The sequence below is a fragment of the Pseudorca crassidens genome, chromosome 16 (assembly GCF_039906515.1).
Source record: "Pseudorca crassidens isolate mPseCra1 chromosome 16, mPseCra1.hap1, whole genome shotgun sequence".
Lineage (NCBI taxonomy): Eukaryota > Metazoa > Chordata > Mammalia > Artiodactyla > Delphinidae > Pseudorca > Pseudorca crassidens.
The window spans coordinates 60,168,043-60,185,270 of NC_090311.1; the positions used below are offsets into that span (position 1 = coordinate 60,168,043).

At 54.3% G+C, this 17,228-nt stretch overlaps 1 protein-coding gene across 2 annotated transcripts in view; it reads left to right on the forward strand.

The window, feature by feature from the left end:
- The first annotated feature begins 67 nt into the window (after nucleotides 1-67).
- Nucleotides 68-17,228, forward strand: part of LOC137209221 (uncharacterized) — a 38,140-nt gene continuing 20,979 nt past the window's right edge. The window contains exons 1-6 of one of the 2 annotated variants that reach the window (XM_067710631.1): nucleotides 68-1,905; nucleotides 4,269-4,615; nucleotides 4,729-4,842; nucleotides 7,284-7,374; nucleotides 13,838-13,931; nucleotides 16,796-16,985. In XM_067710631.1, coding sequence (XP_067566732.1) covers nucleotides 4,341-4,615; nucleotides 4,729-4,842; nucleotides 7,284-7,374; nucleotides 13,838-13,931; nucleotides 16,796-16,985 — 764 coding nt within the window. In that variant the 5' untranslated portion in view covers nucleotides 68-1,905; nucleotides 4,269-4,340. Of the gene's footprint in view, nucleotides 4,616-4,728; nucleotides 4,843-7,283; nucleotides 7,375-13,837; nucleotides 13,932-16,795; nucleotides 16,986-17,228 lie in introns of both variants that reach the window. The other variant, XM_067710632.1, reaches the window with a different exon arrangement.

The window sequence follows — 17,228 nt, forward strand, 5'->3', positions numbered from 1 at the left end:
TGCTGACTCCAGCCCATACCACCGGGAGTTTTGGTGGCAAGCCTGAATGTCCCCTCGCCCCAGCTGACAGCCGCTTCAGTCACAAGTGTTGTTCCAGGGCTGACTCCATCCCCGCAAAGGGTAAGAGGCTCAATTAGGCCAGGGCCCTGGGGTCCCTGACGCGAGTCCAGGGTGGGCAGCCCGGGCCACGATCACAGCCCCTGCCTCCCCTTGGTCCTGCTCCCTCCCTTCCATCCCTCTGATTCCATCAGGCCTGCTGTGAGCCCAGCAGATTTCCCTTCTCCCCAGCCCGGAGCTCGAGCCCACCCTGGCCCAGGGCAAGGGAAAAGTTCTCCAAGTTTCTTTCCGTCTCTGGCTGCACAGCCTTCCCAGCCACCCTCCTCCCCCAGAGGGCTGGAGAAGCTCGAAATATGGCAGCCCAAGTAGGGCTTTACGTGAATGGAGCAGCAGATCTGCCCGGGCCTCCCAGAGACAGGGCACAGCAGCCCTGACTGGTGGCCCCAGGCCCCTCCTGCTGCCGCTCCAACCAAAGACAGGCAGGCTGCCCGGTGGTGCCACTGCAGCCCGGGAGCTCATTGGCTGCCCCCACCCGGGTCACTGCAGCCTGCCCAGCCTGGTCTGCGAGCTGCCACTTGTTGGCTGCACTTGGCAGGGGCGTTGCCAGCCGCCCCCATTAACCCACCCGAACCCCCTGCCCTCGGCTGTGTGGCTCCGTGAGCCAAAAGGGGTGGGACAGACGCCGTCGACTGTTTGCTGCAAAAAAGAGCCTTTGACAAGCGTCCCCACCCACTGTCAGGTGGCAAAACAAGCGCCTAGTCCATCCAGGCTCCTGGGATCAGCCTGCTTATCTCCTTGTCCCAGGCTGCCCCCAGGTCTCGAGAAAGGAACTGCTCCAAGGGGCAAGGAACACACACCCCAGCCTGACTGTAACCTCATCCCTGCCCCGAGTTCCCTGGGCAGGGTCACCTGGTTGTTGAGGGCAGGCGCACAGACAGATTCGGGTAAATAGACTTGACACGGTGTCGGCTCTGGAGCAGCTCAGAATCCTTACCAAAGGTCACACCATGTGATTTGAGCAAGTCTGCCCATTTCCCAGAGCAGGAAACTGAGGTCTGGGATAGGGAAGGTGATGCCCAAGGGTCTCCATGAAGCTGTGCATATCTTTGGGGTCTATGTGGCAGAGCAATCATTCTGAAAACATTTGCTGTCCTCGAGGGGATCAAACCCACTCATGCCAAATAGAATGTCAGGAGTCCTGAGTTCAGAAGGGTGGGAAAGGGGGGAAAGACCACACTAAGGAAATGGACTTAATCTGAGGGGCTGGAGCTGGGGCCAGGCTGCCCTTATGAGCCATGCACTCTCTCCAGGCAATGATGCAGGGCGGCTTCCCTGAGCTGGAGTCACACCCCAGAGGCAGTGTGGTGGATCAGTTGGGTGTCAGTGTGGACCCCACAGCCCAGCTGCCTCCTGGGCTGATCCACGGACTAGCTGGGTGGTCTTGGGTGTGTCACTTAAGCTCCCTCTGTCTCAGTGGCCTCATCTTCAAATTGCAGGTAATAAAACCACCTACTTCACTGGGTTATTTTGAGGAGTAAAAGTTATCACATATACACACTTAAAAAAAATAGTCCGGTACATAGGAAGATCTATTTAAGTGTTGTTATTCATTCTCAGTCAAAGATTAACTGAGCACTAACTGGGTGTCAAATCCCACTCCAGACACCGAAACCACAAAGGCGGCTGAGACTCCGGCTGCCCTGGAGGAACTACCGGCCGGGTAGGTGAACCGGCGTTCAGCAGACCCCAGTGGGCAGAGGACTGTGACGGCAACAAACCTGGGAGCATGGAGGTGCGAGTGGCTCTGGCTGGGGACTCTCGGTAAAGAAACTGGCATCTGTGAAGGAGGTGAGAGTGTGGGCAGAGCCTCGGGTGGGGTGAGTCCTCTGGCTAGAGGGGACAGTGTGGGCAAAGTCCTGAAGCTGGGTAAGTACAGGAGGGACCGCATTCAGGGAACAATGCGTATGCCAGGTCCCCAATCTATAATTGTCACCTCACAAGGTACACCCAGTGGCCTTGGGCAGAGAAAGAACTTCACTGGGAATGAATGAACAAGAGACCCTGAGCCTCCCGAATCCTGGCTGTCCCCTGTCCACTCTGTTCAGCATTCAGCAAGCGTGTCTGAGCCTTTCTTGGTGCTGGGCCCTGCCCTCAGAGACAGCCCTGTAAGGCCAGCCATGCGGGAGGCGGGCAGGGGAGTGAGGACAGAGGTTGGCAAAGCTGGAGGGCTAGGCCGTGGCATTCACACTGTTACCCCTGTCCCCCCGACCCTCATGGAGGGATGTTTCACCAGGAACAGAGCCCAGGCTTCCTGTTACTTCCAATAGCCCCACAGCTGTTTGGGCAGGAAATAAAGGTCCAGGGCCCAGACAGGACAAGGGGTGCGAGGGGCATCTCTAGGACCCCCATGGCCAAACAGCCCTCCCAGAGCCCAGGAGTTGGGGCTTTGCTTGGGAGAAGAGTGGGGAGTCTGACTGCCACACCCTGTTTACCCCATTCTCCCCTTTCCCTTCATTAATTTAGTCTAAACAAAGTCCCAGGGAGGGCCTGGCTGCCTTCTGTAGCTCTGACTCGGGCTGGAGTTTTCCTTGGGGAGGACGGGGTACACTTCTCCAGTGGAGCTGGTACTCGTAAGGCCAAGAGGTCAGGCTTAGGGCCTTCAGGGACTCTGGTCAGCACTCCCACTACCTTAACTGGATGGACTGTTGCCATTTTTCTGATGGACACAGTGAAGGGACCCAAGAGACAGGCACCCAAATAGTGCAGGAGGATGCTGACGATCTCTTTACAGATAAGGGAAGTGGAGGCCGGAAGGATGGAGTGAGGTCCTTTTCCGGTCTCCAGGTGACCTGCAGGCCCTCACACTCTGACCTCGCTGCCCGACGCAGCTCCTTCTGCCCGGAGCCTCCCTGTGGCTCCGCCACTGTCCTCTGGGAGGCCTGCCTGTGTTCCCACAGCCTGGGCCTGCCCTGCCCTCTCACTGAAGGTGCTCGTGCAGTTCTTGGAAGAAGGCTTCACAGCCTGAAGAGGCAAGGGCCTGTCTGGGGCCTGTCCACTTGTTCAGCGCTGCAGTCCTGGGGCCTGGACACAGTGGGGCCTCCACGAACACTGCTGAGGAAGAAAGGGGCACCCCCCAGCACTGAGACACCTTTCTGACGGCCACTTGTGGCTGTCCCTCTGCAGCTTTCTCCACCTTGCATACCCTGCCCAGCGTCACCCTGTAGGTAGCTTTGTAGCCATAAACCCACATGCAGGACCAGGGACACTTCTGTCAAACTTGACAGGCTCCAATGAGGACGAGCATCCAGCTGGACGGATAGCATATGTGAACCAGGCTCCTGTGAGATAAGCACTGAGTGAGGCCTCCCCTTTTCCCCGCCTCATGGGGGAAGCAGAGTCCTGCTGAAAATGCCCACCATTTCTCCTCTCCCTGAGGGGGGATGGCTGTACCAGGGGCTAGTATGAGAATCATAAACAGTGCTCATCCTCGAGGGGACCTCTGACGGCTGTCCAAAGTGTTCCCCACCCCTAATGGGTGGAAGAGGATGTGTTCTCCAGTGCTCAGGCTGGTGTCAGTTGGCACCACCCACGCCTGGACACAGACCCAGTTCTGTCCCTGGGCTGCCCCAGTGCTGCCCTGGCCACAGGCCTCAGGGTCACCGCTGGCAGGCTTTGCTGCCTGCTGGTCACCAACCCAGGGCCCCGGGTGCTGAGGATGGCATCCTGGGCCCTGTGTGTCAGACAGCCTCCCACAGTGCCACACGGGTAGCAACTGTTTCCATGGCGTTCAGGCTGTGAGCCCCAGGCTCACACAGCATGGGGGGGGGGGCGGTTCTTGGGGCCATTTCTCTTGGGACTGCAAGGGGCCTCAGTCTCCTTCTGGTCCCTTCTCAGCACTGAAGCACTGGGCACAGAGTCCAGAGATCAGGTTTCAAGCCTCAGCTGTAAAGGACATTTGTATTGTATTTCATTTGTATCATTTAAAATTTTTTGTTACAATTAGCATCATTGCACAGACCTCACCTGTTGAGTCTTTAATGTCAGCCTCTGTCACCTGTGGGACCTATGGGCTGTTAGCCTGACTGGGGTGGGCTTTGTACAAACAGGGCCTCACCCCGGGGCCCCAGGACTTGAGCCTGGGGTTCACGCATGGGGGCGGGATTCAGGCCGTGGGATGGAGTTGTGTGACCCACATCTGTTTGTATTATTAGCTCAGGAGCTGGCAGGCCGCGGCGGCGGTAACACAATTCGAGGAACTGTTGACTCCGCTCTGGCCCCTCCCCATGCCTGCTGTCGTGAGAGCCAGAGAAGACAGCGTGAGGACTGCACGTCCCTCCAGGGCACTGCTAATGTCAGCGTTGGCGGGGGCCTCCCCAGGGGCCTTGGGTGACCCCGGGTCAGCTGCCTGGCCTCTGGCATCCTCCCGTACCCGTTTGTGCAGTCCCAGCTTCTGCGGTCCTGGCGACCCCTCCTCCTCCTGCCCTCCCTCCTCTCCCCGCCCCTCTCTGACTTCAGCAGGGAAGGTGATGGGTGGAGTGGGGGTAACCCTGCCTGTTCGGTAAGCTGGGAGGAATGACTGCCCCAGACCCCCAGGATGAGGACGAAAGTTTTCCCTCTTTCCTGCCTTCCTCATACATTCCTACCTCCTCTTTCTGTCTTTGGTGCCTGCAGGTGCCAGCATCCCGGGGATAAGCTAGGGAAAGCCTGGGCCTTGGCCAGGTGCCCAGACTGTGGCTCCAGGGAAGGACCTGGCTTCCTGGCTACGTGCCCAGCTCTGCACCCCAGGTAGGGGGATCTTGAGACAATCTCCCAAGATCCGTGTCCCATGGGATTCTCAGGCCTCTCCTGCAGGCTGTCAGGGGGCACATGAGATGAGGTCATGGAAGTCCTTCACAAGCCCAGAGGTGCCTCACAAGGTTAGCTGTGGCGTAGGTTTTGGTCCTGTAACTTCCCTGAGACAGGACCAGGGGCCTGTGGGCCCACTGAACTCTGTAACAAAGGCTGAAACAGACCTCAGTGTCAGCAGGAACCAGGAGTTAGAGAATTTAGTAGACGGTGCCAAGTGCTGGACTTGGGGTCTAATTCTGGGCTACCTAGAGAGGGAAACAAGGACACCTTTGCCATCGAGGCACAAATAATAAAAGTGTTAGAAATGGCAGGCACCCCAAAGGAGGGTCTCATGCTGTGTCCCCCTGAGCCCTTGGGCCCCCGGGGGTGCGAGGGTGAAGGTGAGAGGGGGCCAGCAGCCCTGCTCGTGTTTCAGTCACCCACTGAAAAACAAACGTTTAGTCCAGTTGGACCTTTGATTGGAGAAGAGGTTCTACTACAAAAATAAATATTGAAAAACCAGAGACCTCATCTAACCCCACAGTTTCACCAATGAGGAAACTGAGGCCCAGAAAAGAGAAGTGGTTAGCCTCAGGCTGCCCAGCCCAGTTGTGTCAGAGCCGCTGCCTAGGCCCCTCACTCCTGGTCTGTGGAAAAGAGCCAAGACCCCGAGGATGACGAGGACAATGGCAAAGCGGGGTCCCCCCATCAAGGTATGGGCTTCAGCCACAGCTCCTTTAATATGACCCCTGAGGTGAGGCCTCAGGTCCAGGAGCCGTGTTGACCAGATGCTGATCTGGGCTGGAGAGGAGGGCAAAGGCCCACTTCCCCGACCAGCTAAGAGCTCTGCGGGCTGTCAGCCCCAGCAAGGCCTCTCCAACTAACCAACTACCCCAGCCCCAACTTTCCAGCCTGCCACCCACTGCCCCAGGCATTCTCTCAGAGTCCTTACTGCAAGTAGCTGGGGCAGGCAGACAGGTGCCCCTCTCCCCGATTTTACAGTTGACGGAGGCGCCTAGCGGTAAGTGGGCCCGGAACCCGAGCCTCCCCAGTGCCAACCCTGTGCTCTTGTCATTACTTCCTGCTCTTCCCAGTGTCTTTCCCCAGCACCCCTCCTCCCCCAACACCGGCTCTGCTCACCCTTGCCCTCAGCCCTGTGCTGACTGGCCCAACCTTCCCCTCGTTGGCTTTAGCAAGGAGAGGCACCCCGACCAAGGTGCTGCCCAGGTCTCTCAGCCTGTGCAGAGCTCCCAGCCTTTCGCACAGCCCAGGCCCAGTCCCTCCCCTTGGAGGTGGACTTCTGTTCACCATCCCCTGACTGCAGAGAGGGCTCAGGCCAGGAACTTGGTCCTCCAGCCATGACTGGGTGAGACTAGGCCAGGACATCCAAACAAGCTCCCAACACCTGCCCTTTCCCCAGGATACAGACCATACTCAGTGCCAGGGCAACCAACAGTCTCGGCTTACCCAGAATTCTCCTGCTTGGCACTGAAAGTCCCAGGAAATTCCTCAGACCCGGGCAAGCTGGGACAACTGGGCACCCTACTCAGCACACACCCACCCAGGGTCTTCGTGCCTTCCCCGTCCCCTACTGAGTGGGGTCTTTCTTCATTCTATACCCCTGGTCTCCACTGAGGCTAATGAGTGGGACCATGGTCAGTCCACTCAAACTGTCTGGCCCCCTCAGACTGGGCTAGGGCCTAGCACAGACCCAGAGTCTGCTAAGGTGAGCAGAGGGTCCACAACCTGCTGGAAGTGTCCTGCCCCAGGCCCTGTGAGATGAATAGCAGAGGGAGCCCACGAAAAGCCTGGTGGGATCCTGGGCCTTGATCCCAACCCAGCTTTATCCTCAGGCTGGGGGGCAGGCCACTCTGGGGTGACCCCAGGTGGGGCAGTCCTAGAGCTGGAGCCAGGCAGGGCCTGCCTGGGGCTCACTGAGGCAGCCTCTACCTGTCTAGGCTTGAGGTGAGTCATTTCCTCCCCCAGCTGGTATGAGGCTGGGAGGGGGAGGGAGGGGATGTTATCTAAAAATAGCAGGGCCCAGCCTTAGACATACCCAAAGAGCTTCTCCTGGGGCGGGGGGGAGGAGCTGACACCAGCTGTGGCCCCAGCCAGATGCCTGCACTGGGCCGAGGAGGAAGATGGCCCTGAGACCCCCGCCCCCCACCCCTTCCCAGGCTCAGCTAGGGCACTGAGGTGTGGAGGAAGCATCTGAAAGGCTGAGACACAAGGAGTGTCGGGATGGCGTAGGAGCTTGAGGAGAAGAGAGGCCTCAAGCAGACAGGGCCTGGGAAGGGCCGGGGGCTCTGTGACTCGGCAGGCTTGGCCCTGGCTGGGGCTGGCAGAGACAGCAGCGACTGGATCACCAGCCTGGGTTTCCCTCCACATCATCCCCACAGGACCACGTTCATGCCACACCCCCACCCACACAACAGAGACGCACTCGGAGACAGAGACGCACTCGGAGCCACACAGACACAGCTGGCCCATGTGAGTCACTTCCCTCCTAAGAGGACTCGTCCCTAGCTAAGCGGGACTCAACTTCTCTGGTCAGCAGCATAGACTGAGGACCCACTGCGTGCTTGAGCCACAGCCTGGGAGACAAGGAAGCAATAATCATGACTGTCCCTGGCCTTGGGGACACCTTAAGAGGCCCACTCAGGAAGGGGCAGGACAACACACAGAGCAGAAACACAACAGGTAGGGAGGGCCCTGTGTGGTGGGACAATCTGGAGTCAGGTTTAAATCCTGGCCCTGCCATTTTCTAGCCATGTGACCTGAGACAAGTTATTTGACCTCTCCCTGCCTCGGTTTTCTCATGTGTATAATGAATGTCATATAAGGCCTCCGTCACATGTCAAATACAGTATTGTCTATGAAGTCCCCCAGCAAACAGACCTCTTTCCATTAAAGCTCATGGCATGAGGCTATCAACTTAATAAAACACTACAGGTTCCAGTACACATTTCTAACCCAAAGACCCAAGATGATAATATTCCAGCTGCGATAGGTTAAGGTGAGGAGCAGTGAGGTAAAAAACCTTCATTTTACAACAATAGCAATGGCCACTGTTATGAACACTTCATATTTACCTCATTATCTCTTATCCTCACAACAGCCTCGTACAGCAGGCATTACTGTCCCCATTTCATGTGTGGAAAGTGGAGGCCCAAAGACAGTGAGTAACTTGTTCCATCCACATCATACAGGTAGCAAATGGTAGAGACCAGGTTTGGACCCACTCTTTTTTTTTTTTTTGGCTGTGGCTTGTGGGATCTTAGTTCCCGACCAGGAAATGAACCCAGGCCCTCGGCAGTGAGAGTGTGGAGTCCTAACCGCTGGACCGCCAGGGAATTCCTGGACCCACTCTGAGTCCAAATTTCTTGTGCCTCATGGGGTGTAAGTGGGGGTCTGCTATGTCTGGAGTTGGCTGAAGGTACACTGATCTCTGACTTTTGGGGGAGGGGGCCCTTGGACACTAGCCTGGGGTGACTAGACTATGCCAAGCCTTTGGGGGCTGCCTTCTTCCGTCTTACCTTCCTCACCCTGAGCCCTCACCTAGAAACACAGAGTGTACTCTGCCCTCTCTCGGGGTTACCACTTTTACTCCTTACAGTAGCCCAGCGAGGGAAATGCCACGACTCCCACTTGACAGAAAGGGCAGACAGATCAAAGGGATCATGAACCTTTGGTGGTCACAGAGCTGGGGGTGGCAGAGTCTAGACCTAGTGCTCTCCCCTCGAACTCCTAGGCTGAGGCTCTGTCCCGGAACCCCAGCTGTCTGATGTCGGGGAGGGGCAGGAATTCCTCTGCTCTCCCAGGCTCTTTTTTTTTTTTTTTCCCCAGGCTCTTTATACCTTCCCCAAACCATCTCTGTTCCCACTCTCTGTACTGCACGTAAAACCCAAACCTTGCATCAGTCAGTGGCCCCTGGCTCCAGTAAGAGCCTTTTTCTGTGTCTGTGGGCTTTCCCCACCCTTGTCTGAGTCATCCTCTGCTGGTTCCAGGAGACTGGAGAGAGGAGGCCTCTTATCCAGACAGTACAGATGGAGAGACTGAGGCAGGAAGTGACTTACTGCAATGAGTCAGGGGCCAGAGCTGGCCACAGTCCAGGCTGGGAGGCTACAGGTGTAGCTGGCAGGGCCTGAGGTGCCACATACTCAAAAAAGAGTTTTTAATGCAGTGTAGTAGGCACAGATATCAAGAGATTTGTGTTGTAGGCCCTGGGTGAGGAGAGGCGGGGTGATATGGCAGAAAAGATGAACATGATACAGGAAAGCAAAAAAAAAAAAAACCCAGAAGCCCAGTCTTGCCCGTTACAGACTCCCTGAGCTCAGCTGGGGCGTGTAGCTCAGTTTTCTCCTCTATAAAAATCATCATGGGGCTTCCCTGGTGGCGCAGTGGTTGGGAGTCCGCCTGCCGATGCAGGGGACACGGGTTCGTGCCCCGGTCCGGGAAGGTCCCACATGCCGCGGAGCGGCTGGGCCCGTGGGCCATGGCCGCTGAGCCTGCGCGTCCGGAGCCTGTGCTCCGCCACGGGAGAGGCCACAACAGTGAGAGGCCCACGTACCGAAAAAAAAAAAAAAAAAAAAAATCATCATGGTTATCCTTTATTGGATGAGTCCTAATGATCGTTCCGGCTTAACACTTTATAGACACTGTCTTATTTAATTCCTACCACAATGCAGTGAGGTTGTACTATCATCAGCCCCATTCGACAGATGACTTATCTGAAGCTCAGAGAAGTTAAGCAACTTCCCCCAAAACACAGCGCTTGTTCCAACAAGCATAGGACAACAAATCTAGGGGCTGAGTTAGAATAGCTCTCCAAATCCAGTGGGGCAGATGGGCCCCCGCGCGTGCGGCGCCCACGTGGAGCTGCCCAGGCGTGTGGGCGGGTTGGCACCAGGAACTCGTGTGTCTGTCAGCGTAGTGCGGCGGTGGAGGGACCAGCGCGGAGGAGAATACCAACAGCCCGGGGATAATGAGCCAGGGCTTCCGGGAGGCTGGGGGGATTCAAGCAACCCTGCCCGGGCCGTGCGCCCGCGCATGCCCACGCGTGCGCTCAGGACGCGGCGTAGAGAGCTTCCAGCGCGGCTCCCCCCACCTCCCGGAGCCCAGCACAGGTGGCCGAGAGAGCAGGGAGCCGGGAGGGGGTTAGGTGCTGCCGGCGGCTCCCGCCAGCGCCCTCCCCTCCGCCCCAGCCCCCGCCCCGCACGGGCCCAGCCGCACGTTGCCGGCGATTGCCTCATCAGGCCGCTGCAGCTCGTGCCCTCCCGCACGTGGCGCACACTGCACACCCAGCGCAGCGGGCTGACCCCGGCCTTGTCCCTCCCCGTCCACCGGCCCAGACCACCGCCAGCCCCAGCGGCCCATTCACCGGGCAGGTGCCGGCGCTTCGTCCCAGACACCTTTGATGGCTGCCCTTTGCTCCGTCTGGTCCGAGCGGACAAATGAGGGAAATTGAGTAAGCCAGTTTAGCAAGGCAGGAAACTCCTGGCCACTTTGTTACGCGTGATTTTTCAACAACTTTTCGAGGCGGGAGGGGGTGGCGCAGGGAGAATTTCTAGATTGAAGATGATGGGGAACTCATGCAGGTCTCTGGGGCTGTGAGTATTCTCCAGGCTGGCCTTACTGCCCTGTACCTCCCAGGCCAGGCACAGTGCTTGACACCCGTGGGCGCTCCACAAATTCTCTTTAAAATGCATTTTCTCACCCTCCTCCTGCTTTTGAGTGGCTGCCAGAAAGAATGCACAGGTGAGAGAGGGTGGGGTTTAGGGCTGGAGCCGAAGGCAATTGGGGCCTTAGGTTCTGCCTTTGGCATGGGTTTGCTGTTTCACTTGGGCAAATCCCTTGATCTCTCTGGACCACATTTCTCAGGGGGACTCAGCAATAAGGTAACATGCCTGGCCCTGAAGCTCAGGACAGGCTTTGAACTCGTAGCAAGCAGGAAGAGGAACCTTCCATTTGAAGCAGAGATTTCCTCTCGAACATTCATATTCTCCTGGGTCTTTCTAGGCAGGAGCCCTCAGTATTCTGTGGCTAGACTCAGTGATGTGAGTGGCTCTGTTGCTTAGAGAATCAAGTCCAAATTCGTTGGCTTGGTATTCAAGTCTTTCTCTTATGAATTCACCCAGCCTGTCTAGCCTCACCGCAACTACACCCCTACACTGTAGCCTTAGGAGGAATCTCAGACTTCCCCAAACATACCACACACACGGACAGCTCTGCCCTTTCTCACATTGTTCCCTCCACCCAGAATGCTCTTCCCTACACTCCTCAAATGACTGGCTCCTTCTAATATAGATCTCCGTTGAAATGTCCCCACCCCAGAGAGGTCTCTCTCAAGTGCCCAGTGAAGCAGGGGCCCTGTTATTCCCTCTAGAGCTACCTGTTTCTTCCCTCCTTAGCTCTTACCGCGTCTTGGGATTAGAAGTTTATCTCTCCACTGGGCTGAAAGGTCTGTGAGGGAGAGACCACGTCCATTTTCGTTGTTTTTTATTTTTTAAAATTTATTAATTTATTTACTTTTGGCTGCCTTGGGTCTTCGTTGCTGCGTGCGGGCTTTCTCTAGTTGCAGCGAGGGGGGCTACTCTTTGTTGTGGTGTGCAGGCTTCTCACTGCAGTGGCTCTCTTGTTGTGGAGCACAGGCTCTAGAGTGCAGGGGCTTCAGTAGATGTGGCATGTGGGCTCAGTAGTTGTGGCACGTGGGCTTAGTTGCCCCACGGCATGTGGGATCTTCCCGGACCAGGGCTCGAACCCGTGTCCCCTGCATTGGCAGGCAGATTCTTAACCACTGCACCACTGGGGAAGTCCACCACATCCATTTTCTTCATCTCCATATACCCAGCACTGATCAAGGTGCCTGGCACATAGTAAGAGATTAATAAATATTTATGGAAAGGAAGAAAGGGTGGATGATTGATTAGCAAAAACACTGAGAACAGCCTAAATGTCCATCAGTAGGGGACTGCTGTTGCAAATGATGGTACAGCCATATGGTGGACACTATGCAGCCATTAGATCAATATATACCCACGTGGAAGAGTGTTCCTGATGCCTTGAGAAGTGAAGAAAGGAAGTCAGTCTCTTTCTAATTAAAGGAGTCAGAGCATGTATATAGATAAAGGCATAGATATGTCTGTAAACATAAGAAAATGTCAAGACGGCACACATCAACCTAAGTACCCCTGAGGAGCAGGATATAGACATTGTCACAGTTTATTATGTATCTAGAACCTTGCTTAGACATCATCTCCTCTGAGAGTCCTCTCTGATCCTTCCTTTGTGTTGGAGGGGCTGCCTCGGAGCACGCAGCCAGGTGCTCCAAAGCAAGGCCTGACGCTTCTTCCTCAGCATTCAGTCCAGAGGCCATGAGTGTGTGCGGGCAGCTGGGACAGGGGACAGCAGCTCCTCTGCGTGCATGAGTTTGTCCGCACGGGCAGGTGAAAGCAGAGCTGGTGAGGACAATGGCCATAGCAGGAGTGACAATAGGCAGCCCATCGTGACCTGCCAGGTGACATCACTGCAGGTGGCCTTGGGCTATCAGAAGAGCCAAAATGTGGCGGGAAGCCTGGCCTTCATGCAGGGGGGCCCGGCCGGCTCAGTTCCAGATTTGGGACGGTCAGCCTCGGCTGTGGGAGGTGCACAGGGCAGCTTCTCACTGCCCGCCGGGTGCCTCGGAGTCGAGAAGCGTCAGATGCAGCTTGATGAGAGCAAAAGCCCTTCTGCAGCCTGCCCACTTGTCCCTGTCTGTCCCACAGCGGCTCCCACGAGGCCTGGAACAACACAGTTCAGACCAACTGGGCCAGGGGAGAGGAAGGAAGAGTGGCAAAGGGCTCAGGGTCAGATGTCTGAGTTTCTGTTCCCACGGGTGCCTCTCATTATGCTTGTCAGGAAGCGGAAAAGAGTGCAGACCTTCGCCTTCACTTTGTTTTGCATCTCAACCCAGTCTCTCTTCCCCTGCCTGTCTCAGAAAAGGTTCCCCACCTGGAAAATCACGGGGTGGTGAGAGGTGGACCCTCCATCTGGAGTCACCTAGTTTCCAGCGGTTTCAGGTCCACACCTACCAGCCAGCCGTGTGACCCTGGACGACTAGCTTTGCCCCCCTGTGCCTCAGTTTCCCTAGTAAACTAGGTAACACGTGGCAAGTGTTTAGAAGTGGGCCTCATACACGTAGGTGTATCTGTTTTCTACATGTGTTTGCTATTATCTGTCTGTCTGGGGTAATAACAGTACCTACTTTACTGAGCTGTTGTGAGGATTAAATTAGATAATGCATGTCAGGTGCTTTGTGTTAAGCGTTTACTTGTTTTACTAAAGATAACAAGATGGAAGTACAGATCTTGGTCCCAGAGATGCGGCGGGCGGGGGTGGGGATTAGCGTGGTGGCTGCTTGTGACTTACTGGGAACAGCGTGCAGGCCCTTCAGTGGCCCAGGCAGCCACGTTGGTTCGGGGTTGTTACCGTGCTGGGTGTTGCTGAGTTGTCCAGTTAGTCGTCTGCCTGCTCCCTCAAACCCATTTAAACCAGCTCCATCTGGCCTAGCTTTCCCAACACACCATCCTGGCAGCTTTCATGGGCCCAGAGCACTGGGCAAAGTGTCAGGCCTGCTGCAAAATATGTTGGAACTTTATCTGACCCCTGGCTCCCATCCCATCCAGAAATACATTGGCTGGAACTTGCAGGCAAGCTGGAGCAAGCCTGGGGGCTGGAGGAGAAGGCAGTTCTGAATCACAAACCAGATATTCCCCCCACACCCTCCATCTTTGTTGACCCCCCTTTTTATTTGCACGGTTCTATGGATTAATGCTGTTCCTAGTTATGAAGCAGGCTTTAAAACTGAAGGCTTAATCCTGAGCCCTGGATTTGCAGAGAAGGGAAAGAAAGAAGACCGTGCCCCCCCAAACTCAGGGAAGTTCACTGAAGAATTTTCCTCTTTTTCTTCTTTCAGTGTTGCTTTGCGGCAGCCTTTTGGGAGGCCAGGATGACCCTCTGGGCCGCCATCTGGAACTCCCCAGAAAGAGCCTGTGACAATGGCAGCACTGGCAAGCACGCCACCCTGGCACCTGGCCAGCAGTGGAGGAGGTGGTGCTCAGTCTGGGAGTCTCCACCCGGGTCAAGGTCGGGTTGCGCTACCCTCCCCACCCAGCTCCCTTTGGCGACTCCCCCCAGGGAGGTCCCAGGCAAGTGTAGCAGGTCCCCAGACCAAACAGGTCTTCCTGCAGGTACTCCTCAAAAGGCCACTGTCTTAGAATAGAAGGAATTCCAGGAGTGCCCCACCCCAAGCATGCATTGGAGCTTTCATAGAGCTAGCTTGCTAGCCAAAGGAAACGAGAAAAAGAAACATGAATGTGTGGGGCCTGAAGGATTCTAGATGTTAGTTTAATTTTCAGCTCCAAAATTTCCCATTACACAGGTCATACTGTCAAGACCCTAAGCCTCACAGATTTGGAATTCATTAGATTCAGAAGTTTTGAAAAATCAGCCTGGTCAAATTAGAGCACCGACTGGGTATGAGATGATACTATGGAACGACTGGTTTTCTCAGGTTTGAGAATCACCGTGTGATTATATAGAACAGCTTATTCCTAGGAAACTCATGCTGAAATACTTGGAGCTGAAACATCATGATGCCAGCAGCTTCTTTTTCAAGTGGTTCACCAAAAAAACGTGATACAGATAAAGCAAATGTGGCAAAATGGTTAACAATCATTGCATCTAGGTGGAGGGTATGTAGGTGTTTATTGTGCTATTGTTGCAACTTTTCTATTTGTTTGAAGAACTTCTCCGTAAAAAAAGGGAAACATTTAAATAAAATAAGCTATTCACATGCAAAACAAGACAATACAGAATTCAGCCTGCTCTAGCTGAATTTCACCTCCTCTCTGAGGATAGAAGTAGTAAAAACAAGATGGTGTCCAGGATTGCAGAGTTGAGCCAACCAAAGAGAACCAATTATTTTTAAAGAGTTTATTAAGTACTTGTCTGGAAACAGTACTGGTCATTAAAAATCCTTTTAGTTCATGGCCAGAGGAGGACTCATTTTGGAAAATGGGAGAGTCCAGCCCTTTTAGCTTATTGGCATCAGATGTAACACAAGTCAAGAAACACATCATTTTTTTTTTTTTATCTATTTGGTTGCGCTGGGTGTTAGTTGTGGCACACGGGCTCCTAGCTGCGGAATGCCTGTGGGATCTAGTTCCCTGACCGGGGATGGACCCCGGGGCTCCCTGCATTGGGAGTGCGGAATCTTATCCAGTACGCCACCAGGGAAGTCCCTCAAGAAACACATCTTGAAGACTTACTATGAGCATAGCCCTGATATGTCACCAAAGGTGTTTTTCCCCTGCCTATAATCTGGTATTGAGTACAAGGTAGCCGCACTTTCTCATCGTGGTTGTCGTGGGCTGAACTGTGTCCCCCACAAAACTCCTCTGTTGAAGTCTTAACCCTTAGTACCTCAGAAGGTGATCTTATTCAAGAATAGGGTAATTGCAGATGTCTTTAGTTGAGATGAGGTCAATAGGGTGGACTCTATCCAATCTGACTGGTGTCCTTATAAAAAGGGGAAATTTGGGCACACGGAGAGAGCCACATATACACAGGAAGAACACCATGTGAAGATAAAGGCAGAGATTGGAGTGCCGCTTCTATAAGCCAAGGGAAGCCAAAGATTGCCAGCAAACCATCAGAAGCTAGGAGCAAGGCACGGAATAGATTCTTCTTCACAGCCTTCAGGGGGAATCAACACTATTGATACCTTTAGACTTCTAGCCTCCAGAACTGTGAGACAATACATTTCTGTAACTGGCCACCCAGTTTGTGGTAATTTGTGGTAGGCTGTTATGGCAGCCCTAACCAACCAACGCAGTGGTAAAATGAACACGTCATAAAATTTGCTGTATTAACCATTTTAAAAGTGTGCAGTTTAGTGAATGAAGGGGATTCACATTATTGGGGCACCATTTTTTGTTTTTAGCTAGGGAAAAACCCAAGACTGTGGGAAAGTTGGAAGCCCAAGTTCCATATCAGCTTCTGCTTAGCTGAGTGACCTGTTTCATCATGTGTGCAGTGAAAAGGCAGGCAGATGACTTCCTGCTCTGATACTATCATTGCCCGTGTGGAGAAATTATAATAGTAATAATAGCTAACAGCTTATTGAGCAATTATTGTGTTCCAGGACCATGCTAAGGGCTTTTTTTTTTTGCGGTACGCGGGCCTCTCACTGTTGCGGCCTCTCCCATTGCGGAGCACAGGCTCCGGATGCGCAGGCTCAGTGGCCATGGCTCATGGGCCCAGCTGCTCCATGGCATGTGGGATCTTCCTGGACCGGGGCACGAACCCATGTCCCCTGCATCGGCAGGCAGACTCTCAACCACTGCGCCACCAGGGAAGCCCAATGCTAAGGGCTTTACAAGGATTATCACTCTTGATAATCACAATAAGTTTATCAGGGAGGTATCATTAATCCCATTTTACAGATGGGGAAATCGAACCTCAAAAAGATTAAGTGCTTGATTTTGACAGCCCTGGGATTTGAATGAAGCTCATGACCACTGTGCATACTGCCTTCTAGCTCTTTTGGCTGCACTAGCCTAGGAGGAGATTAAAAGCATAAGGTACTGATCAGATTGAAACATAGTTTATGTTTATGCCAAATCAGCCAACTGCCCTAGAGCCCCCATTGCACATGCTGTCACACACCAACCCAGCTCTCTCATGTCCCTGTGTTCTTGGGGAGGGACTCTGAAGAGTCCAAGAATTCTGAATTCCAACTTGACTTTCCAGGTCATTCTGAAGGTTTATATATGGAGGTAGGAAAATAAAACATTTTATTTGACAGCTTCTTAGCTTGACTTGTACATTTTGGATAGCTAGACATGTGGTATGTGGGTTTCCATTTGTGCAGTGCCCCGAAGGATAGAGGCAGCCCCGTTACCATGGTTCCCCCGAGCCAACAGATCTCCAGTGGCCTCCCAGTGGCAGCCGGAGCTTGGGACTCTCTCAGAGTCAAAAGGAGAAGCCATAACCTCTGAGCATGGACCAGGCCAGGATCTGCCCTCCAGCAGTTTCACCTGTTTCCATCAAGGGGCAGGAAGGTACGTTGCTACAGCGTGAGGCGAAGCCCAGCTCACCCACAGGGCCTGACTTACTGCTTCACCCGCTGCAGAGGCTGCTTCTCTGTAACGCACACCCACCTGCTCAGCCCAGGTCCGCCTCGGTTCTCTAATCACATTTGTTTTCTATATCCCTCTAAAAAAAACACCTCTCTGTTTCCCAGAATAGAAAAGGCTAGAGCAGGTTCGCTGGCCAAGGAGAAGGAAAGACAAGGTTGAAGAGAC